Below are 21,176 nucleotides of genomic sequence, written 5' to 3'. Positions count from 1 at the left end.
ATGAACTGCGGGCACAAAACTCTTCACTTTCACTTACTCCCCACGCACAAGCGGAAACAGAACCAGCTTCATTACAAGCAAAGAAACTTTACATTGGTTTTAGTCTCTTTGCTATTATACAGTTAAGTGACACTGATGAAGCTCATGCCTATTTAAGAGATGCCCCCAGACTACAAGGATCCTCCTTGACAAGATCACCGTGTAGCTTCAGCTGAAAACACGGGGCTACACCGACACTCCTTGCATGTGATCAGGGCTATGAAAGACGAAAAGATTCATAAGGCTAATGATCTCTAAATAAAAAAAAAAATTTACTAAGGACTCAGAATGAAACAGACAGAGGGGAACAGAGATTATATTTTTGGAATGCAAACGTTTTAAAGAGTGCTTGTCCTTTACATATTCAAACCAAAAATCCCCCACTAGTGGTGCCCCAATTCTTCCCAAATCTAGCCTTTTGTGCACTTTTTCTACTTTAGGCAGAGCTGCAGGGGCAGCTGATGCTTCTGCAGCCAAGGGATCACAGGCAGTTAGAGATTAGCAGAACGCTTCTGCTATAAAAAAAATCAGTGGCGAATTACTACTTAAAGTTAACCTTTAACTTCACATTAACTTTCACTTAGTGCCTCACTGGAATAAATGCCAGCAACCTGCATCCCTCAGCGTAGATGCTCCAGTGTGTAGCAGCATGATGTGCTGGCTCTGGCGGCACAGCTGGTCTCAACATCTTCATCTCTGCAACTCCGCGCTCCCCTTCCCCACCTCCCACCAGTACGACTGTTTGCTGGGCCACGCTACAGTCAAGATCCAGATGCTTGGAGGATTATTTTTGACTTGGTTTATTTCAACCATCCAGGTTACAATGCTGCTACACAAAATTTTACCAATGTGAGAAGTGGCAAGCAGAGAATTTCTTTTGCTGTCATTGTGATAACTAAACTATACTTCTCCCCAGCCTCTCCTTAAATGAATAGGCATCATTGCATTAGCATGTTCAATTTATAGATGAAAAAACCCTACAACAGAAACTCAAGATTATCAATTTGAAGAAAAACCTAGAACCTAACTGATACCCTAAAACCAATGCGTTCAAGTTTCAGTGAGAGAACACATGTCAAGTCCAGTCCTAACATAGACGTTTTATCCTAATTAACTCCTATACACTCTTACATTGTCATACCCAAGCACAGCAAAGATATTTTTATTTTCTTGGTTACAGTTGTCTATTTTAAGACGTCAGCCTAAGCAACCAATGCCACTGAGGGAGTCTGCTTGGCCTTCAGTCTAACGGACATGACCACAACACACCCTTCAATTCAAAACTTCTCCCATCTATCCTCTCTTCTGCTACCTCTAGCTTACTCCCCCTCTTCACCTCACTTCTATTCATCCTCAGCTTCATCGTTGCATCCCACCTCCTCCTGTTGACCTTGTTCACTCTCATTTGTATTCCTGCACCTCGCTAACTGCCCAACACTCCCAAACCTAGCATCCTCCTCAGATCTTCACCAAGACCAACCCCTACACACACACACCCCCCAAATCATCCCAAGAAAACAGGGTGCTTAAGCCTCAATAAAATAAGACATTAAACTAAAAGCTTACTCCCTGGAAGTTAAGGCTGTTCAATAACCACAAAATACATTTTTGTGTATGTGGAAAAATGCCTGGTTAAAAGCATCACTGTAGACCTAGAAACCTGACAGTTTTAGGAAACAAAGTAGAATTGCAAAGGAAAAAAAAAAAAACTAGCATCACAGATCTTAGACAATGTTGCATCAAATAAGCCTAATTCTGAATTGTCTTAGTCTGTAGCTCTTTTCTCTTTATGATCTCAGCTGTAATTTCAAGAATTTCAGTTTCCACATCTTTTCTTCTGACCCACTGTATTAGGTTTACATGGCAAGGTTTCAGTAGTGCGGGGCTGCATGGGTGGCCTCTGTGAGAAGACACCAGAAGCTGCCCCCATGTCGGACAGAACCAGCTCCAAGATGGACCTGTTGCTAGCCAAAGCTGAGCCCATCAGTGACGCTGGTAGTGCCTCTATGATAACATATTTAAGAAAGGGTAAAAAATGCTGTGCAGCAACTGGGAGAAGGTAGCAAGAATATGAGAGAGAAACAACCCTACAGACACAAAGGTCAATGAAGAAGCAGGTATTCCAGCCACCAGTGCAGAAATTCCCCTGTAGCCCATTGTGAAGACCATGGTGATGCAGGTTGTCCCCCCGCAGCCCAGAGAGGTCCATGGCGGAGCAGATATCCACCCTGCAGCCTGTGGAGGACCCCACACGGGGGGAGGTGGATGTGTCCCGAAGGAAGCTGCAGCCTATGGAGAACCCCTGCTGGAGCAGGCTCCTGGCAGGAGCTGTGGCCCATGGAGAGGAGCCCACATGGGAGCAGGTCTTCTGGCAAGACTTGTGACCCCATGGGTATCCACACAGAAGCAGTCCATTCCTGAAAGACTGTACCCTGTGGAAAGGACCCCCAAGGGAGAAGTTTGTGGGGGACTGTCTCCCACGGGAGGGACCCCACCCTGGAACAGGGGAAGAGAGCAAGGAGGAAGGAGCAGCAGAGACAACTTGTGATGAACTGACCGCAACCCCCATTCCCCGTCGCCCTGCACTGCTCAGGGGGAAGAGGTAGAAGAGCTGGGAGTGAAGTTGAGCCTGGGAAGAAGGAAGGGGTGGGGGAAGGTGGTTTAGTTTTGGTTTTATTTCTCTCTACCCTGCTCTGCTAAAATTAATTCACAATAAATGAACTTTCCCAAGTCGAGTGTCTGTTTTGCCCGTGATGGTAACTGGTAAGTGACCTCCCTGTCCTTATCTCAACCTACAAGTTTTTTGTCATATTTTCTGCTCTGGGCCTATTGAGAAGGGGGAGTGACAGAGCAGCTGGGTGGGCACTTGGTGGCCAACCAAGGTCAACCCACCAACCACACCCACCAACAAACAGCTCTGTCTCTCACGTTGCAACTTGAAACCTGAACTCCCAGTTGCTAAAATGATTACACCAAGTTTTCACATCCCCACTTTCAACTCACCTGTATAACCCCTAAGGCTACACACCACACATCCCCCCTCCTTTCTTATGATGGCAACATTAAAGCCCTCTGCTCTTCCCTCCACCCTGCAGGGCTGATTTCTGCCCACCCATCAGTGGTGACATCCATCTCGCAGCCTCTCAACTTTGCTTCTTCCTTCTCATCTTGCACTTCTTTGTGCCTTGCATCCCATCAAAGATAGTACCACAGCTGTTCAAAGACCATTTTTGCTATGATCTTCACCAATCACTTTGTTTTTTCACCGATTCTCTTCCTACTTGACCAACCATTTATTTGCTAATCACAATTCAAAGATTTCAGCTCTCACTCCAGAAGGAAGATACACAGTAAACTCCTCGACTCCTCCCTTCCAATAGCCTCTCTCAGGCCCCATCACTACCAGTGGCTTCTTGCTTCCTGGGATTTCATGACTGGTTTATGCCAAACTAATGAGTGCCTGCCACCCAAGGAGCAGAGAATGGTTGAAATTGGAAGGGACGTCTGGAGGTCATTTGGTCCAACCTCTCTGCTAAAGTAGGGCCACCTAGAGCCAGCTGCCTAGGAACATGTCCAGACAGCTTTTGCACACCTCCAAGGAGGGAGACTCCACAACCTCCCTGGGCAACCTGTGCCAGTGCTTGCTCACCATCACAGTTAAAAAGTGTTTCCTGATATTCAGAGGGAACCTCCTGTGTTTCAGTTTGTGCCCATTGCCTTTGGTCCTGACACTGAGCACCACTGAAAAGAGCCTGGCTCCATCCTCTTTGCACCCACCCTTCAGTTATTTATAGACATTGATGAGATCCCCACCCCCGAGCCTTCTTTTTTCGAAGATGAACAGTCCCAGCTCTCTCAGCCTCTCTTCATATATGTGGTGGTCCAGCCCCTTTGTCATCTTGGTGGCCCTTCGCTGAACTCTCTCCAGTATGTCCATGTCTCTCTTGTACTGGGGAGCCCAGCACTGGACACAGCTCTCCAGCTGTGGCCTCACCAGTGCTGAGTAGAGGGGATCACCTCCCCTGATCTGCTGGCAACACTCCTCCTAACACAGCCAGGACACCATTTGCCTCCTTTGCAGCAAGGCCACATTGCTGGCTTATGGTTAACTTGGCATCCACCAGGACCCCCAGGGCCTTTTCTCCAACGCTGTGTCCCAGCAGGGTGGTCCCAGCATATATTGCTGCATGAAGTTGTTCCTCCTCAGGGGCAGAATGTTGCAATTCTCCGTGTTGAGCTTCATGAGGCTCATGTCTGCCCATTTCTCCAGCCTGCCGAGGTCCCTCTGGATGTCAGCATGACCCTCTGTTTTATCGGCCACTCCTCCCAGTTTTGTGTCATCTGCAGCCTCACTGAGGGTACACTCTGCCCCATCACCCAGATCATTAATGAAGATGTTCAACAGGACTGCACTTAGTACTGACCCCTGGGGTACATCACTAGTTACTGGCCTCCAACTAGACTTCACACCACTGATCACCACCCTCTGAGCCTGACCATTCAGCCAGTTTTCAATCCACCTCACCATCTGCTCATCCAGCCCATACTTCATCAGCTTCTCTATGAGGATCCTATGGAAGACCGCATCAAAAGCCTTACTGAAGTCAAGGTAGACAATATCCACTGCTCTTCCCTCATCTAGGAAGGCAATCCTTTCAGCATAGAGGGTTATCTGCTTGGTCAAGCATGACCTCCCCTTGGTGATCTGTCCTGATCACCTTCACATCCTTCAAGTGTCAGGGAATGGTTCCCAGGATTAGTTGATCCATCACCTCCCCAAGGACTGAGGTGAGACTGACCAGCCTGTATTTGCCTGGATCCCTCTTCTTACCCCTTTTCAAAGACAGGGGTGACATTTGCTTTCCTCCAGTCCTCAGGCACCTTTCCTAATCACCATAATTGTTCAAAGATTATCAAGAGCAGCTTCACAATGACATCTGCCAGCTTGCTCAGCACTTGTGTGTTCATCCCATCAGGGTCCACGGACTGGTGTATGTCTAGTTTAAGTATTCCCTGACTAACCTCCAGGTCCTTAGATTCCCGAAGGCTGGTCCTGCTAGTAAAGACTGAGGTGAAGGAGGCATTCAGTACCTCAAGCCTCTTCCATGTCCTGTGCCACCAGGTCCCCCACCCTATTCAGCAACAGGCCCACATTTTCCCTAGTCTTCCTTTTGCTATTTATCTACTTACAAAAGCCCTTCTTGTTGCCTTTGACATCCCTCATCAGATTCGATTCCAAGTAGGCTTTGGCTTTCCTACATCATCCCTGCATACTCAGATAGCGCCTCCACTTTCCTCCCAAGTTACTTTTCCCTGCTTCCACCTTCTATACACTCCCTTTTTAAGTTTGAGCTTTGCCAAGAGCTCCTTTTTCATCCATGCAGGCATCGTAGTGTTTTTGCATGACTTGCTGTTTGTTGGGATGGACCCCGTGTGAGTGTGGAGGAGGTGGCCCCTTAATATGAACCTCCTTTCTTGGGCCCCTCTCCCCTCCAGAGCCTTATCCCATGGGACTGTTTGAAGCAGACCCCTAAAGAGGCCAAAGTCTACTCTCCTCCTCAAGTCCAGTGTTGTAATCTTGATTTTTGTCCTCAGGACCCTGAACTGTGCTATCTCATGGTCCCTGCATTTGACCTTCACATCCCTAACAAGCCCTTCCTTGTTGGTGAGCGTGAGGTCTAGCAGAGCACCTCTCCTCATTGGCTCCTCTATCACTTGGGTCAGGAAGTTGTCATCAATGCTGCCCAGGAACCTCCTGGACTGTTTACACACTGCTGGTTTGTCCAACTTGCACACAGCAGGGTGGCTGAAGTCCCCCAAGAGGACCAGCGCCTGTGAACATGAGGCCATTTCTAGCCATCTGTAGAAGGCCTCATTCACTTGTTCTTCCTGGTCAGGTGGCCTACACCAGACACCCACTACAATGTCACCCATACTGGCCAGCTCTTTAATCCTGACCCATAAGCTCTCACTTGGCTCCTCACCAATCCCCAGGCAGAGCTCCAGGTACTCCAGCTGCTGCCTCACATAAAGGACAACTCCACCTCCTTGTCTTCCTGGCCTGTCCTTCCTAAAGAGTCTGTGTCCCTCCATTGCAACACTCCAGTCATGTGAGCCATCCCACCGCATCTCTGTGGTGCCAACGAGATCAGAGCCCTGCAACCACACACAGATCTCCAGTTCCTTGTCTTTATTCTCCATGCTACATGCATTAGCATTAGACACTTCAGAGAGGCATCTCCTCCCCACACCCTTTCCCCTCACCAGCAGGATTGAGCAGACCACCACCTGGGCTCCCATGCCCCTGCCCATTGCCCCCAGAGCTCTGCAATCACTTTTGATACTACCCTGGTTGCCTTTGGCAGAATCATTGGTGCCCACATGGAAAAAGAACAGGCGAGCAGGAGCCTTCCTCCTGGTGCCAGAAGACACCAGCTTCCAGCCTCAGTTTCCACCCTACCTGGGAAAGGCTCTGCCTCTGTCTCCAGTTGTCCCCTCCTTCTTACTCTCAGCCATGTCTTGGCCCGCAGTTTGTACTCATACTCATTCTCCTCTTCCCTCAAGTTGGTCTCAGTTCCCCAGGGGCTGCAGAATCATCAGGGCCAAGTGAGCAAGCATGGGTGGGGAAGGAGGAGAGGGTTGGATTGCTGCCTTGTGTGGCAGTGGATCACACACTGATTGAAGCAGACTATGGAGTTGCACCCTAACTTTTCCTCCTCGCTATCCTCTCCTCATCATCATCCCGATGCTCTGTTTTGACCTCAGAGTGCAGGCTCTCGCTCCTATCCTGCCACTCATCTCTCTGTCTGTGCTCCCAGCAATCCCTGCCTGGAGCTCCATTCCTTCAATGTGCTTTCATCATAACATCCTCCACCCCTTTGCTTCTACAAAATCCAGAGGAAAAATTTCCATATAAAACAATATCCATCCTCGCTAGTACCTAAGGATTAATCACCCTCGGTATGGGAGAGGGAGAAAGCAGTGGTTTATGGGGCCAAGAGAATTTTTGTTGATGTTCAATCCTCTTGTTTTCTAAATGAAAACATGAAGGGGCGGGGGGGGGGGGGGGGGAAGAAGAGAAAAATAGCAAAGATATGGCTGCTGTCTTTCTTGCTTGCTACTTTGCTGCTGGGAAATTACCACTGCAGCATGTGGTCCTACTAGCTTCTGGCAAGTTTTAGCCAATAAATTATAAAGCATTGATTTAAGAGGGGGAAGGAAGAAGAAGAAAAGACAGGAATAAAATTGTTTTTAAATAACTCCAGTGTAGGTGGTGCATAAACAGGATACGTCACGACTCACTGAAAAATTCTTATTGGCCAAATAAAGGGCTACAGAAGAAGAAAAAGAGGGGGGGAGAACAAAAGCACAAAGGTGCAAGAAAGTTCAGAGGTCCTTAGCTTAATTTTGTACTTTATTCTACCTCAGTGGATTTTGGGTGGTCAAGTCAAAAAAGACCAAAAACCCCAAGCATGAAATATCTCTGGTTACCAGTAGATGGACAATTATGCCCAAGAGGGTCAGGAAGTACTTTGAATTCTTGCACATGTTATTGTGCACTGGTCTGTCCTTGCCAAACACCCAAATAAGCTCCATCTCAAAACCAGTTTGTCTTTTGTTCATTACTTCTGCTGCAAACCTCTTCCAGAATTCACTCCTCTGATGATTGTAGACCATCCTCTAATTTTCTGTGTAAATCTATTTCAGTCTGTTCTTGCATCATTGTTGCCCTTAAATTTAAAAAGCTCTTTTCTACAAACACACCGGATACAGGGTGTCCTCTGTATCCACCCTCACTCTTTACAGAAAAGCACATCTAAAATGAAGGCACCAGGTTCTGTTCATCTCCTGTAATTTGAGCCCAGCCCTGAAAAGGCTACAAAAATCTGGCTGATACTGACAAACTACTCAGGGCAATCCCTGCAAGTAGAGAAAGCACTTCTTTTTTGCAGATTTAGCTTCTGGTGGGAGAGAAAGTGCCACAAGCCTCACCTTAATACTGTGTCTACTACAGTACTGGAGGAGACCCATCCTAATTTACCAGGTCTTTGCCAAGCTAAACTCTTAAAGGTTTTTTTAATTTCCCCTCAAGAGATCATCTTTCCATTTCTCTGGTCATTCTTCCCTCACTTATTCCAGTTCATCCCTGATAAACAAAACAATACACTCTTCTCCAGCTAGGTTATTTCTAGCAGCGACAGGGAGTATTAATGCAACCCTCACTGGTACTGCAGGTTAAATCCCTTGCACAACTGCCATCTTAGTCATTCAGAGTGTTCTCGTGACCAAACACACACATTCAGTTGCTTCATCCTATTCCTACTTGGTCTTTAAGATCACCCAGATCCTCCTGTAAAATATTCCCAATTTTCCATGATTTCTTACTCTGTTGGTTCAGTAAATTTTATCTACACATTCATCCTCCAAGGTCCTTAATACAAACGTAACTGTAGATGTATCCTAAAGCCATCCCTCGGGAGGTCTTACAAGCAACCTGTCCCTAGTTGCAGTTACATCCCTTTTACCTGATTCTGCTCCAACCTCATAATTCAACTTCTTCAGTACAGCCATTCCTCACATGGCAGTCTAACAACCATCCCATTGAACATCAAGCAGATTAGGACCTACCTATTTCTCCACTCCAAATATAAATCACAGAAGATGCATATCAGATTAATTTGGCATAAAACTGCACCTACTTAATCATACCCTTTTTTTCCCCCAAAAAAACTCTTGCTCTAGAACATAACACCACCGTAATCAGACCAAACAGACCTGAAATTACATGAAACGTCTGTTACCACCTTTTCAACATCTGGACAAGCATAGTGCCTACATGCAGCACAGCTTCTAGTTTGAACAAAATCCAACCTAACAGATATTAAAATTCACACACTGCTTTCTTCTTGCAGTTCTGTGCTTGAAAAGCAGTAAACACATCCCATCAAGTGACTCAATTCAGAAGCTTGCAAAAATTCCAAAATTGGCCTCACTAGTCTCCCAAAAAGTAACTGTGATCCGTTAAGATCATCCACTCAAAACATACATCCAGTAAATCCAGTTCTTTATTTCTGAAGTGGGTTAGCTCACAATTCGCAAAGCCTATATCCTCTCTGTAAGCCCCAGAGATCCCACCGTGGTATCTGGCTGAGACAAACTGCCTTCATCTTATGCATACTCTATATAAAAATAAACCCTGCTGTACTTTGAGCAACTGCAGTCATGTAGCCGCCACAAGTCTAAAATGTAATATTAAGGTCAAGTTCTCAATCATTTTTCTAAAGGTCTTTCCATTCCACCTTCTCAGCCACAGCATCATCCCCCTCTCTTCCTCTCACTTGCTCCAAATCTTTTCCTTTCTCTGCTGTCCAGACCACATCCATATCTTCCTTCCTTCCTCCAAAACAGCTATGACCCAGCCATGTCATTCTCATTTTGGCCACACCTAGGAAACTCATTTACTCGTTATCAGTCCTATTAATATGGACTTCACCCAAGGCCATTCAGAAAGATAAGGCCAAGTATTTCCCAAGCCACCAACTGGAACAAACAAACAGAACACCCAACAATCACCTTTTAAACAGCTATGGGAAATGTGAAGATGTCAAAGTAATCCACAAAGTCATGGTAAGAAATTCCAATTAAAGTGAGAAGTCCTAGGTATCAACACAGGATAAGTTTTCTTGTGGAGCAGAGCCAGCTTAAGCTCTTCCCCCTCTCCAATCCAATCATTCCTGCCTCTTACCACAGCTCGTTCGTCCTTCAGCTTCCGGAAACTGAAAACATCATATTGAAAAATAAGTCTTTTTCCTGCTATTTCTTTTCTTCATCAACCCTTCCTTCTTGGCGAGGTGACATACCCATTCCATATCAGGTCTAAAACGGTTTTTGAGTTAAAAGCACTATCACTGAGCACTTCAAAGTCTGTTCAGTTTCTCAAGTTATGATCACGTTAGATGTGCACGTCACGGTTAATAATCCAGATTCGGTGTCATTTAACAGAAGAGCTTCTAAGAACATCAATCAAAAATGCACCTAGCTTATTTTCCATAAGTCAGGGGTCTCCATCTTCTAGTACAAATCCAGGTGCTGCAGATAAATCACTTTTACCCTTCATCTTCAGCCAAAGATGTTCCTTCCCTTATACATCCATCTATCCTTCCCCAAAATTCCTGGTTTTGGGACATCTGGCACCAGGCATCTCAATAGTCCCAGATGATAAGCTTTAGGCCATACTACAGTGGGGACCTGCCCTACTACTTCTTGAAGCTCTTTAAAAGGCCTAAGTCATGCCATAGCTTTACATAGAAAATATCAAGATACCCCGTATTTTCTCAAGGAGGCATGGTGAAGAGTTTGTGTCTGAATTCTGAGATTGAGTAAGAAAGTAAAAAAATAAAAAAAATTTCCAAAACACTAGAGTGCAATTCTTTGTTAGCTTTAAGAAATTACAACAATCTCTCCCCCTCACCCCATACAGTTCCTTCTAAACAAACTTTTCAATACAGTGAGAAAAACGTCACCTATAGAGGAAGAAATACACACCAGCTTTTGCTCAAATGTGCAAAATTATGATAAATAATAGATAATTAGTCTCTTGAGATTTAGGGATGTGGTGTATGTCTGAGCTTGCCCATGACTGCATACCACCTCTGCATCCTGGCAGATCATCCTGCATCAGCAGCATGCTGTTGATAATGATCAAGCACGGGTACACAACTACCCTGTTTTGTTTAATTAGAAGTACCAGTATATAAATCAACACCTTCTGCCATGTGGATGTAGTGGTTTTGATCCACTACTGGGTGCACTGAAGGATTTGTTATGTTGAATACAGGTGTTACATCGATGCCTTCCTCAGCAATACAACTTCTACCACTGCCCCAAAAAATAAGTAACCTGGCACAACTCTGGAGATGGAAACCAGAGTGAGAGCGAGCAGAGAAGAGGACAAGAATATTTTCCAACTGCTTCTACCACCTAAGAAAGTGTTTGTGAAATCAGTCACTTGATCATCTCCAGCTCGTACCAACATTCCTCTTTTTTCTGACCGAAATAAAAATAGCAACCTAAGAAATTAGCTTCATTAATGCAAAGTCAGGTATATCCACAGCATCTTCTCAGAATGGGTTCAGCCAGCTCATGTTTTCCTATTTCAGGAGCTTAAGATGCATACTCCAACAGCCTTACCTAGGTGCTTCTCACACCATGTTTAATATTTGACTTGCTTACGTTCATTAACACCCCTGATATGCAAAACCTTCAGCTTCTCATGCCTTGTTACTGATGGGAGCTATGCAGTGTGCTACCCAAGTGAGACACATGATGTCACAGCAATCTGCACCTCCTCTCTTGGACTGCTCAGAGAAGCTGAGTGTGGTACTCATCTACTGCAAGGACCACTGAATTTCACCCATCCTTTCACCTCTCAGCTCAGTGACACCAAATACCCTGGGTACTGCTAGAAGGCAGAAGGATGGTTTCCATTAGCTACTGCTAAATCTGGAGACACACAATTACAGGCATATGGGCATAAACTCTTACTTCCTTTAGAAATGTAATAGTTTTGCTGAAACAGATGTTCTGGGAACAGCATGGAGCAGCACCAGGCAGTCTAGGGGACAACAGATACAGTGGAAAAGGACTCCCAGAGCAATGCATGCATCCTGTTGAGTATAAGCATGGAAAGATCAAACAGGGAGGAGATAGTTTTACAAGCTCTAACATCGCCTTTTTTCCAGTTTTTTCAATGCTTCTATTCAGAAAAATACTACAAAAACAATCTCGCATCTAGCAGATCTAACTTGAAGCAAGAGGCTTAAACTCTTTTCTTGGTTAAGTCACAGAATAAATTCTTTGATTACAAGCTAAAAATACTTACTATCAGACAGTCCTTCTCTCTTTAAGGAGCTCTTGAATTGATAATCCCACAACAAAAATAGGAAATATATTTTTAATGCGACTGATTAACATTTTAACTCACTTTGGAGCACTCACTTTATCTCTTCACCTGAAGGTTTTAATTCCAGACTGCTGACATTTCCTAAAAATGCATTATAGTTGAAAAATAAGTTACGGTGTTGACAGAGAGCAGTACTTGCTGGTCTGCCTCAGGCAAGAAACCTGATTATGTGGCCACGCCGATCCCTCCTGGCTTCACCATTTTTCACAACATAAAAACCATTCAGCTACAATCTATTTTTTTTTTTTTTTGCTACTGCTGAATTTAAGAGAAAGATAACGCATCTAAATGGGACCACAGTGACCTCAATACTCCTGCAAGCCATTTAACAAGCAAAGGGAGGCTTTGGAGCATGCAGGTACTACGCGGCCATGGCAGAGACTGGCAGTCATCTCCCCGAATGTCTCGTGTTGGCATGGAGTCCTTGTTCATGGAGCTTGTGGAGGAGACTGCACTGAGAGCCTGCCAGCTCTGCTGGCAGCCAGACTGACGTGGAAAGCTTTCACTCATCTAAAGAGATAAGGAGAAAGGACTCCTCCTCTTGTTCAACTTCAGGTTGGTTTATACTTAAACAGGATTGACCACATCTTCCAAAACAAAAAAAACATGAACAAAGCATATGGTCTTGGTACACAATGAAGAGCATCTGCTCCTCTTCATGAGCAGAAACCCAAGCTGGAGTTTCAAAGGGGATTCAGACCCCCCGTCTGCACCTATGAGAAAGGTCCATGAAGGTGGTAGAGACCCCAGCACGGCAGCACTGGAGCAAGGCAGGAAGCCACTAACAAGGCTCCTGAGCCCTCCTATGGAAACATGGCACCAACTCTTCCCTCTCGCACCCAAAGGGCAAAAATAGCCAAAACCAGCCTTCCACCCCACATACCGCACTGCTCCCTTCTCAGCTAGTCCTGTCTCAATATACACTTTACCACGCTAACAGTAAAAACAGCACTCTATGTTCAAAGCATCACATGGAAGATTTTGGCACAAGTTCTAGGAAAGGTAAAATTAAATTGTGTCAGATCTCCTCTAGCCACGCTTACGGTACAAAAACCTGTTTCAGGTAACGCTCCACTGGTCCTCCCCTACAATGCTCCTGCATACCTCATCCAAGTGATCTTTGATCTCCAACACCTTACATTGATGCTCAAGGATCTCCATAGTCTCCTTACTACCCTCTTTTTGTTGGCAAAGGGTAAAAAGAGGGCAAGAAAGCAATGCTAAACATCTCTTCATGCGCACACATCCGGACTCAGCCAAATCCTCCCCACAAGCACTTCTCTAGGCAAAGCGACTCATTTGCCACTACGAAGCCTGTTTTTTTCCCTAGAGGACAATCTTTTTAAACTCAGAGAGATTTAACTAATAACATTAAAATGATGACTTACCAGTCTCTCATTATCTTCTGAGGTTCTCTGGTAATGAGCTGCTAAAGCAATGTAATCCTGCGCCTGCTTGTTACACTCTAAACACTTAAGTCCATGACGGATTAGTCTCAATGGGTCCGTATAGAGAGGCAAGGCTGGCTGAGTGTTAGTAGAAATTCCTACCCCACCTCCTGAAGTAGCGCTAGGCTTACACGAAGGAGAGGGTGAGTGCAAAGTCTGAGGAGCCAGAGAGGCTGAAGAGCTTGTAGGAGAAGGTGAAAACATTTGGTCTAAGGAAATTGGTTTCATTAGCAGCTGAGAACACTGCATGATAAATCCTTTGCTCTTATGATCTCTTGCATGTTTAAGCAAGCTACACTTATTAAAAAAAAGTAGCATAGTTGAACACTGAGTGCACATGACTTCAATATGAACGCTTCGTCTATTATAGTGTTGAGTCAGGCTTTTCTCTAAGGCAAACGAGTCCCCACATTCCAGGCAACAATACCCAGAGGCAGGTAAATTAATACTGGTGTCAGGTGGAGGGCTAAGGTTTGGAGTATATATTGGCACTGGATTGGCACTGTGTAGTACTTTATTAAATGCCTCCACAATGACGGGAGCAGCTTTCTTGACTTGGTGCACCAATGGCACAGACATCTGTGTCACCTGAGGCTGATTTCGCCTCTGTGCAGATGACTTTGCCGTAACAGAAGCAGCAACGCTATGCGGGACTAAGTTGAGATTTGCCAAGTGCACGGCTTTGGGAAGAAGGCTGGAGGAGGTCACGTTGGATGGCTGCATCATGATACCCTGCTGCTGCCTCTTAACACCTACTTTTATGGCACCGCTGCCACAGTTTGGCAGTGGAGATAAGGACACAGCACACGTGCTGTTTGCAGCAATATCTGTTTTCATACTGTCTGTGTAAGGACTCGTGACGTTTGACAGCTGGATAGCCACAGCAGCCCCGTTTTTGGTTGAATTCTTGCTAACCTCACTTTCCATAACTGCACTAGTGTCAGGGGATGGGAAAGATTTGATAAACTCTTCAGCAGATGAGGTTTCCACAGGTGACTCTTCTGAAGATTTGCCCAACTCATCATTTTCTGGCAAAATTCTAGTTACAGTTCTTTTAATTTCACCAGAGGATGTCTTGATAGTCTTTATTCTAACTTTGGGAATAGCTGGCGGAGAGCTGGCTGCCATGGAAGGAGAGCCTTTCCCACTGCTGTCACTGCACACACTTCGAGGACTCTCGGGCTGCTTGCTGGCCTTCCTTACCACCTCTAAGGGGCTTCGGGGACTCTTTGGTGACTTGGGCATTTTTGGACTTCCCTTTGTCCCGTCTTTAAAAAGACCAGCTTCCTTGGTAAGGTTTGGCTGATCGCCTTTTGGAATACATGCAACCTTTTTGGCCTGAAGAGCTACTAACGCCGCCACGCAGGATGACAACTTTGAATGAGTCGGCTTTAACCTCTGGCGAGGCGGTATTGACGAAGACATGTTCAGCTCAGGCACAGACCCCCTACTTTCTCCTACATTATTGTGAGGAAGGTCTCCAAACACCAAGCCTTCTCCAAGAAAGCTATTGGTATCTACCAAGTCCTTGCTTGACTCCACAAACCTCTCTGTTGCTTTGTCTTGTTCTCTCCTGCTCATTTCCAGCCTACTCTCCGGCTGGCAGTGGACTTCCATCTTTTGTTCCTTTTTACAGTATTGATCAAACATGCTTAATTCAGGCTCTGGTACCTTCCTAAGATGATCTAGTACTGAAGCTCCTGTCGGTATATACATTGAAGGTGGTGGAAAATACGGAGTTTGGGCATGTTTGGGTTTATCACCAATACTGTTCTCTTTGAACGTGTCCTCTGGTTCAGGGCTGGAAATTGGGCTAAACTGACTAAATGTTGGCAAAGGCTCTGACTTAGACTGGTCCAGTTTATCAGAGTAACCTCTTGAGCTGTCGCCATTAATAAAAGTTGACTCAAACTTGCCATAATTATGCACTAAAGCGTGAGCCTCCGATGGCAGATCAGACCCACGAAACCCGTTGTGCAGCAGACCAGTCCCGAGGTGATTCCCCTCCTTTTCTGCTTCAAAGGATTCCTGGCGGCTCGTGTTCTTCACTATCACACTCACAACAGGAGCATCAGAAGGAGGCAAAGAGTGGGATAAGGACACATTCTCATCTATGCAGATTCCTGATGACTTCAGGTGATTCTCGTTCTCCTCCCCAGTTGACGGGATGGTCTCCTTAGCATCAAGGCTAGTCGGATCGGGGATGTCAAAAGCAGCCAAGAGGTCATCAAAGTCTGGGGTTTTCATGTCCCCCATGATGAAAGCTACAATTAAAAGCAAAGAAATACTTTGTCAGGTACATTTCTCCCAAGGACAAACTTTGTAAGACTCATTTGCATAAACATCTTATGTGACAAAAAACACAACTGCCCAAAACTCTAACGCAGCAGGGTACAAAGGCGAGAGACATCTGCAGCAGACACTTCAGCTTCCATTTTAACTATTCCAAGATTCACTGTTTATACACAAAAATATTAGCCCAGCTTTTTCAACACAGCTTTCAATACAACAGTGCCATTTTGCAGGGCATCGCAGGGAAGGAACCTCTCCTGCCCTAGCTGCGCCTGGAGGATCAGCAAAAGCTCAGGTCCCATCCTGCTCGAGCTGGCAGGGGCAACTGACAAGTGACAGGAGCTGTACACTTCTGTCCTGCAACATAATCCGCCCTCTCTGGGTTGTGGGCAGAGCTGCTACCGGTGCTTCAAGCAATGTGGTGGGAAACAGCATTCCCTTCTCCCAGGGTCCCCAAGAACAGAGCTGGTTCAAACATGACCTTTTAAATGACACCAAGCTCACGCAAGAGACATCTTTTCAACCTGTCAGATGCATCACTACTCCAAAATCAGCCATTGTCATGAGCCTCAACAGAAAAGATTCAGAAGTACATTACTACAAGGTGTCTTTTTTGTTTGGTTGGGGTTTTTTTCCTAGAGCTAATAGGCAACAATCACTGCCTATTTCCCAACAGATTGTCAGATCTGAAGAATTCAGTCCTCCTTCAAGGAAAAAAGCCAGGAATAAAGAGGTGGCCCAAGAGAAATACGCCTGAAAAGCGAGATGACTCCCTACCCAGAGCAATTTAAATAATAGAATTCTTCAGTAAATATTTCAATACAGCAGTTCAAAGCAAAGCAAAGCAAGCAGGGTTTATTTGAAACAAGGGCAATTCTTAGTTAGGTAATGATGCAAGGCAAAACTGCCCAAAGACAGAATAAAGGATCATACCCAATTCATAACAAGAAACGGTGTTCGCAGCCAGCTCTCTCTTTATAAGCCCTCCAGAAGGGAAGTAGGGACTTAGATGCTCGCCACAGAGACCTATGACAGCAATAATCAGGCTCTGAAGAGATGGATGATGAAAACTGACAGCACAGAATTACTTGAACATTTGTGTTCACTACTGTCAGGGATACTGTTTTTCCCCTGTTTAATCAAAATATTTTCAAGTTGGTGCAATATATAGATTTCCCAAATATTTAATAAACATTCCTTTAATAATGTTCCATTTAAACCCCAAATTTATGTGAACTGATGTACGCTGTATGCAGGGGAGGAAAAAAAAAAAACGAAACAGCATCAACTGAACTAGCAGAGCACCAGTTCCTACTTGGCAAGGAGCACCCCCAGGCAAGGTAAGCCCTGCCACGCTCACTTGACTTAGACCGCAGCACCACTGCCAAACCCAGTGGCAAGCAAGGGAGATGGAAAGGGTGGCAAGAGCCCAGAAGAAGGGGGAAGAGCTGGGAGCAGAGGAGCAGGCAGAGAGGAGGACCCTGGGACAAGGTGGAGGGAGAGAAAGAAGCTGTCTGACACCTTCCCAAAAGGCCACTGTTTTAAGGCTGCTTTCATTATTTACAATTGGGTTTAAAAGTTTGTCAAGCATCACATTAAAACCAAACAAAATGCAACCCTTCCTGCCAGACTGCTGATACAGGAAACAATTTACAGAGCTGGGCCAGGAGAAATCACTTCAGCACGGAACAAGAGGGCATGCTGGTCTTTGAGCTTTAGTTCAGCCATGCCTACAGACAAGCCCTGGAGGTGTTGCTTTGGTTAATCTACTGCAAAACACTCTGCGGAGATTTACTTGGCTTAAGAGCGGCTTGCTGTGGTTTAGCTTAAACTTGTTCTCATTCTCAAATTAAACCACAAATGTGAATGTCCACAGACCACTGTGCAATAATTTACAATCACATCCCTCAACAAGGTAGGGTAGCTGTGCGTTGAGTCGCTGGAAGCCCAGAAGATTATCCATACGCTTCAAATCACCAGCACTTGATAAGGACTTTTGAAACATCGCAGATTACTGCAGTTGGCAGAGCACGGACCTGAAACTTCCTCTTCCTTTGGTTGGGAAAACTTGTGCCAGCTGGGAGAGAGCTAGGCACCACTTGCCTCCCAAAATTTCTGGCACACAAATCCTTCTGCAAGGAAGGCATTTCATCCATAACCTGGAATGCTCAAGTTTTATATAGAGAAAAATGAGCTTGCCAATCGCTCTTGACTTTTCTGTTCTCACTCTTGAACACCTATGCACATCTTCAGACGTGGCAGTGTTTTAAAATACAAGACAAAATAAACCCAAGCTATCTGCAGCATTACAAAATACGCTTTTCTTGGAAGAAACCTTGCATTTTCAGAAGCTTTCGTGTACATCTTTGAGTCCTATACAAGACTAGTTTATGCTCTTTGCTATTATGAGAGCTTCAGTCTCTACTCAAGTATTACTCCACAAAATTGCGTATTAAACTTGTTATACATGAAGCTACAATTTCTCAAAATAAAACAAAATTGGACCCAGATTCTAGAGAAGACCAAGGAAGTATCTTGCTGATAGAAGTAATTTTTAAATGACACAAAATTTTGACTAAAACCCATTTATTTCTGTTCTCAGATAACAAACAGAAAAAGTATATTAAAAGAAATTATGTCAAAGCCTCCTGCAAACTGGCTTGTGAGAAAAGCTGAAAATAAAGACCTTCACCCTTAGTCCATCCTTCTTGTGCAAAGGACTTGCCTTAGAACCCAAGCTTGGAATCCAATTTTCTCTCTCTGCTTGCCTGTGAAAATAATGGAGGTTGAGATTTGCAAAGCAACAGAATAAGTGAATAAAATGAGCAAAGAGAAGGACTTAGGGAGTAGAATGCATGTATTTCAATGCGCAAAACCAACCTCACAGTAGCACGCTTCTCCAGGAAGCGGGAAACTTACAAACCTACAAGCCTCCAAGCCATCCAAAAAAACTCTGCGAACTTGCTTGAGGCAGTATGTCAAACCCCAGGGCCTTCTGCTGTGGCTAAACTTCAAAACACTGCAGTCAGGCAGAGGTACCGCAGGACCAGCGTCCCATACATGCACCATACAAACCTTTCGTTAGTGGTGCTATTCCTGGGGATTTTTGGAGATCTGCAGTAGCTCCTCTGCAGCTTTCAAACCAGCACGTACCATACTGTTCAAGGAGGAGGTTCAAAATTGCCACCTAATAGGAAAGCATAAAAATGCAATTACACCAAGGTTAAAGAATAAAGGAAAATAATAACTATTGATAAATCTGCAAAACAACAGCAAGGTACAAGGGAAAACATCTGCCAAGGGCTGCTCTCATGGGTCCAGAAGAGGCAGGCATCTCCTGGAGGGGATGCAGGAGGGAGGCGGGCACGGATTGCCTGCCAGGGGAATACTTTGGGAAGGCAGAGATGTCAGGAGCAGGGGCCGAGGATGCGCACGGAGCACACACCAACTGGCAGCAGGCGAGGCGGCCGAGCCTGCGGAGGGAAGTGGCCGCCCAGGGGCTGTCAGGACTATGGGGAGGGTATGAGAACGGGGAAACAGAAGCTGCTGGAGGATCAAACCCGAGGCTTCAAACGGCAGACGGGACCCGGTGTTTTAACACGCATGAAAGTTTGAGGAGCCCCGCACGGGAAGGCGGCACATCCCGGGTTAACGGTGCGAGAGGTCCGGAGGGCTCGGGGGTCGCCCGGCCCGTGGCAGCGCCACCGCCAGCCCCCCCCCCAGTCCCGGTCCCGGTCCCTGCCGTCCCCACAGCGCGACCCACCCGAGACAAAGGCCCGGGGGCCTCCCCAGCCCCGCCGCCCCCCTGCTGCCTGGGCCCTGCCGCCCGCCCCCGCGCTGACAGCCCGGCCCGGCCCCGCCGCCCCCCCGGCCACACGTGGGCGAGCCCCGCTGAAGTTAGTTTGTTCCGGCGCCGCCGGGCCGGGCCGGACCACCGCGGGGGCCGGGGCCGCCGGCGGGGCTGGTTGTGGGGCGGTGGAAAGGCGACAGGCGCCTCGCGGGCCGGAAGAGCCGGTGCGGCGGGCGGGCACGCAGGGCTCCGTCTACCGCCGGCGGGGCCGCCCGCCCTGCCCGCGGGGCGGCAGCACCCGCCCGACCGGCGGGAGGGCGCGGGGAGGGCGGAGGGCGAGCGGGAGGGGCGGGTCCCGGCACGGCCGGGCTACACTCACCCACGCAGGCGGCTCCTCTGAGGGCCCCGCCGCCGCCGGGGCCCCGCGCAGGCCTCACCCCGCACCGGGCACCAACGGCCGCAACATGGCGGCGGCGGCGGCGGGCGGGGTCGGGGGCGGGGCCGGGCCGGGCTGGGGCACGGCGGACCGCCTACCCCCCCCTCCCCCGCTCCGGGCCCACGGCGGCGCCGGGAGCCTCAGCTCGGACCGCGGCCTTGCGTCGCCGGAGGCGGGGGAGGCGGCGGAGCCTCGCCAGCGGCCACCCCGGGCGTATGTCCCGGTCGCCAACCCGGCCCCGTGCTCACCTCCCCCTCAGGGGTGGCTCCTGCCGCCCTGACAGGAGGCGGCCCACGGGCCCGTCCCGCGGGCTCCTAACGCTTTGCGAGGTGCCGCGGTTCTCCCATTTTTCACGTTTTCTCACCCAAAGCTGTTTTCTAGAAAGGCAGCCGCTGCTAATCACTTCTTCTTGTCTTTTAACGCCTTCCTCATTGTGTCCCACATCAACACGGATGTGATTTTGCTTATGATTGGACGAACTGACCTGGTATTAATCACTTCCTTTTCACAAATGTACAAATTACTTCAGATTTTTGCTCCCCCAGCCCTATGGAGCTGGTGTAGGCCGTTAGTGTTTATTGACTGTTGATGCTAATTTCTCGGCAACTTCCTTAGCTGATAAAACTCCCAGGTATGCACTATCAAGTCCTACAGTTAAAAAAAAATGGTTTGTGCTTAACACCTTCTGTAGTGATGGATTCAGAAGTGGTGGTGAGGCCACCCCTGGAGACCTGCATCCTGTGCTGGGCTCACCACCACGAGAGAGTGGAGAGTCCAAGGAAGGGCCACCAAGATGGTGAAGGGACTGGAGAATCTCACGTATGAGGCAAGGCTGAGAGAGCTGGGGAAGAGAAGGCTTAGGAGGATCTCATCAATGTCTATAAATACCTGAAGGGAGAGTGCAAAGAGGATGGAGCCAGGCTTTTCTCAGAGGTGCCCAGAGCCAGGAGCAGAGGCAGTGGGCACAAACTGAAACACAGGAGGTTCCCTCTGAATATAAGGAAACACTTTGTGACTGTGAAGGTGACCAAGCACTGGCACAGGTTGCCCAGGGAGGTTGTGGAGTCTCCCTCCTTGGAGGTGTTCAAAAGCTGTCTGGATTTCCTGGGCAACTGGATTTGGATGGCCCTGCTTGAGCAGGGGAGGGTTGGACCAGATGACATCCAGAGGTCCCTTTCAACCTCAGCCATTCTGTGATACTGTGAAGCA

At 47.1% G+C, this 21,176-nt stretch overlaps 1 protein-coding gene across 11 annotated transcripts in view; it reads right to left on the bottom strand.

Annotated features, from left to right (window-relative positions):
• The window catches only part of ZNF592 (zinc finger protein 592), a 40,624-nt gene extending 20,602 nt beyond the window's left edge, over positions 1-20,022 (bottom strand). For 8 of the 11 annotated variants that reach the window (XR_015700236.1, XR_015700237.1, XM_087738248.1 and 5 more), the window contains exons 1-3: positions 19,911-20,022; positions 18,817-18,928; positions 13,390-15,713 (exon numbers count right to left, since the gene is read on the bottom strand). Coding sequence is in view for 9 of the 11 variants with exons in the window: in XM_087738248.1 (XP_087594374.1) it covers positions 13,390-15,705 (2,316 nt within the window). In the remaining 2 variants the exon portion in view is untranslated. Of the gene's footprint in view, positions 1-13,389; positions 15,714-16,674; positions 16,768-18,816; positions 18,929-19,504; positions 19,747-19,910 lie in introns of those variants that run through there. The other 3 variants (XM_087738249.1, XM_087738253.1, XM_087738250.1) reach the window with 3 other exon arrangements.
• Positions 20,023-21,176: the final 1,154 nt, after the last annotated feature.

This window comes from Nipponia nippon, unplaced genomic scaffold (assembly GCF_047370975.1).
Source record: "Nipponia nippon isolate SJK-2023a ecotype South Korea unplaced genomic scaffold, ASM4737097v1 scaffold_62, whole genome shotgun sequence".
Lineage (NCBI taxonomy): Eukaryota > Metazoa > Chordata > Aves > Pelecaniformes > Threskiornithidae > Nipponia > Nipponia nippon.
Note: the sequence above shows the minus strand (reverse complement) of the source record. Positions and strands in the feature narration are given on the sequence as shown.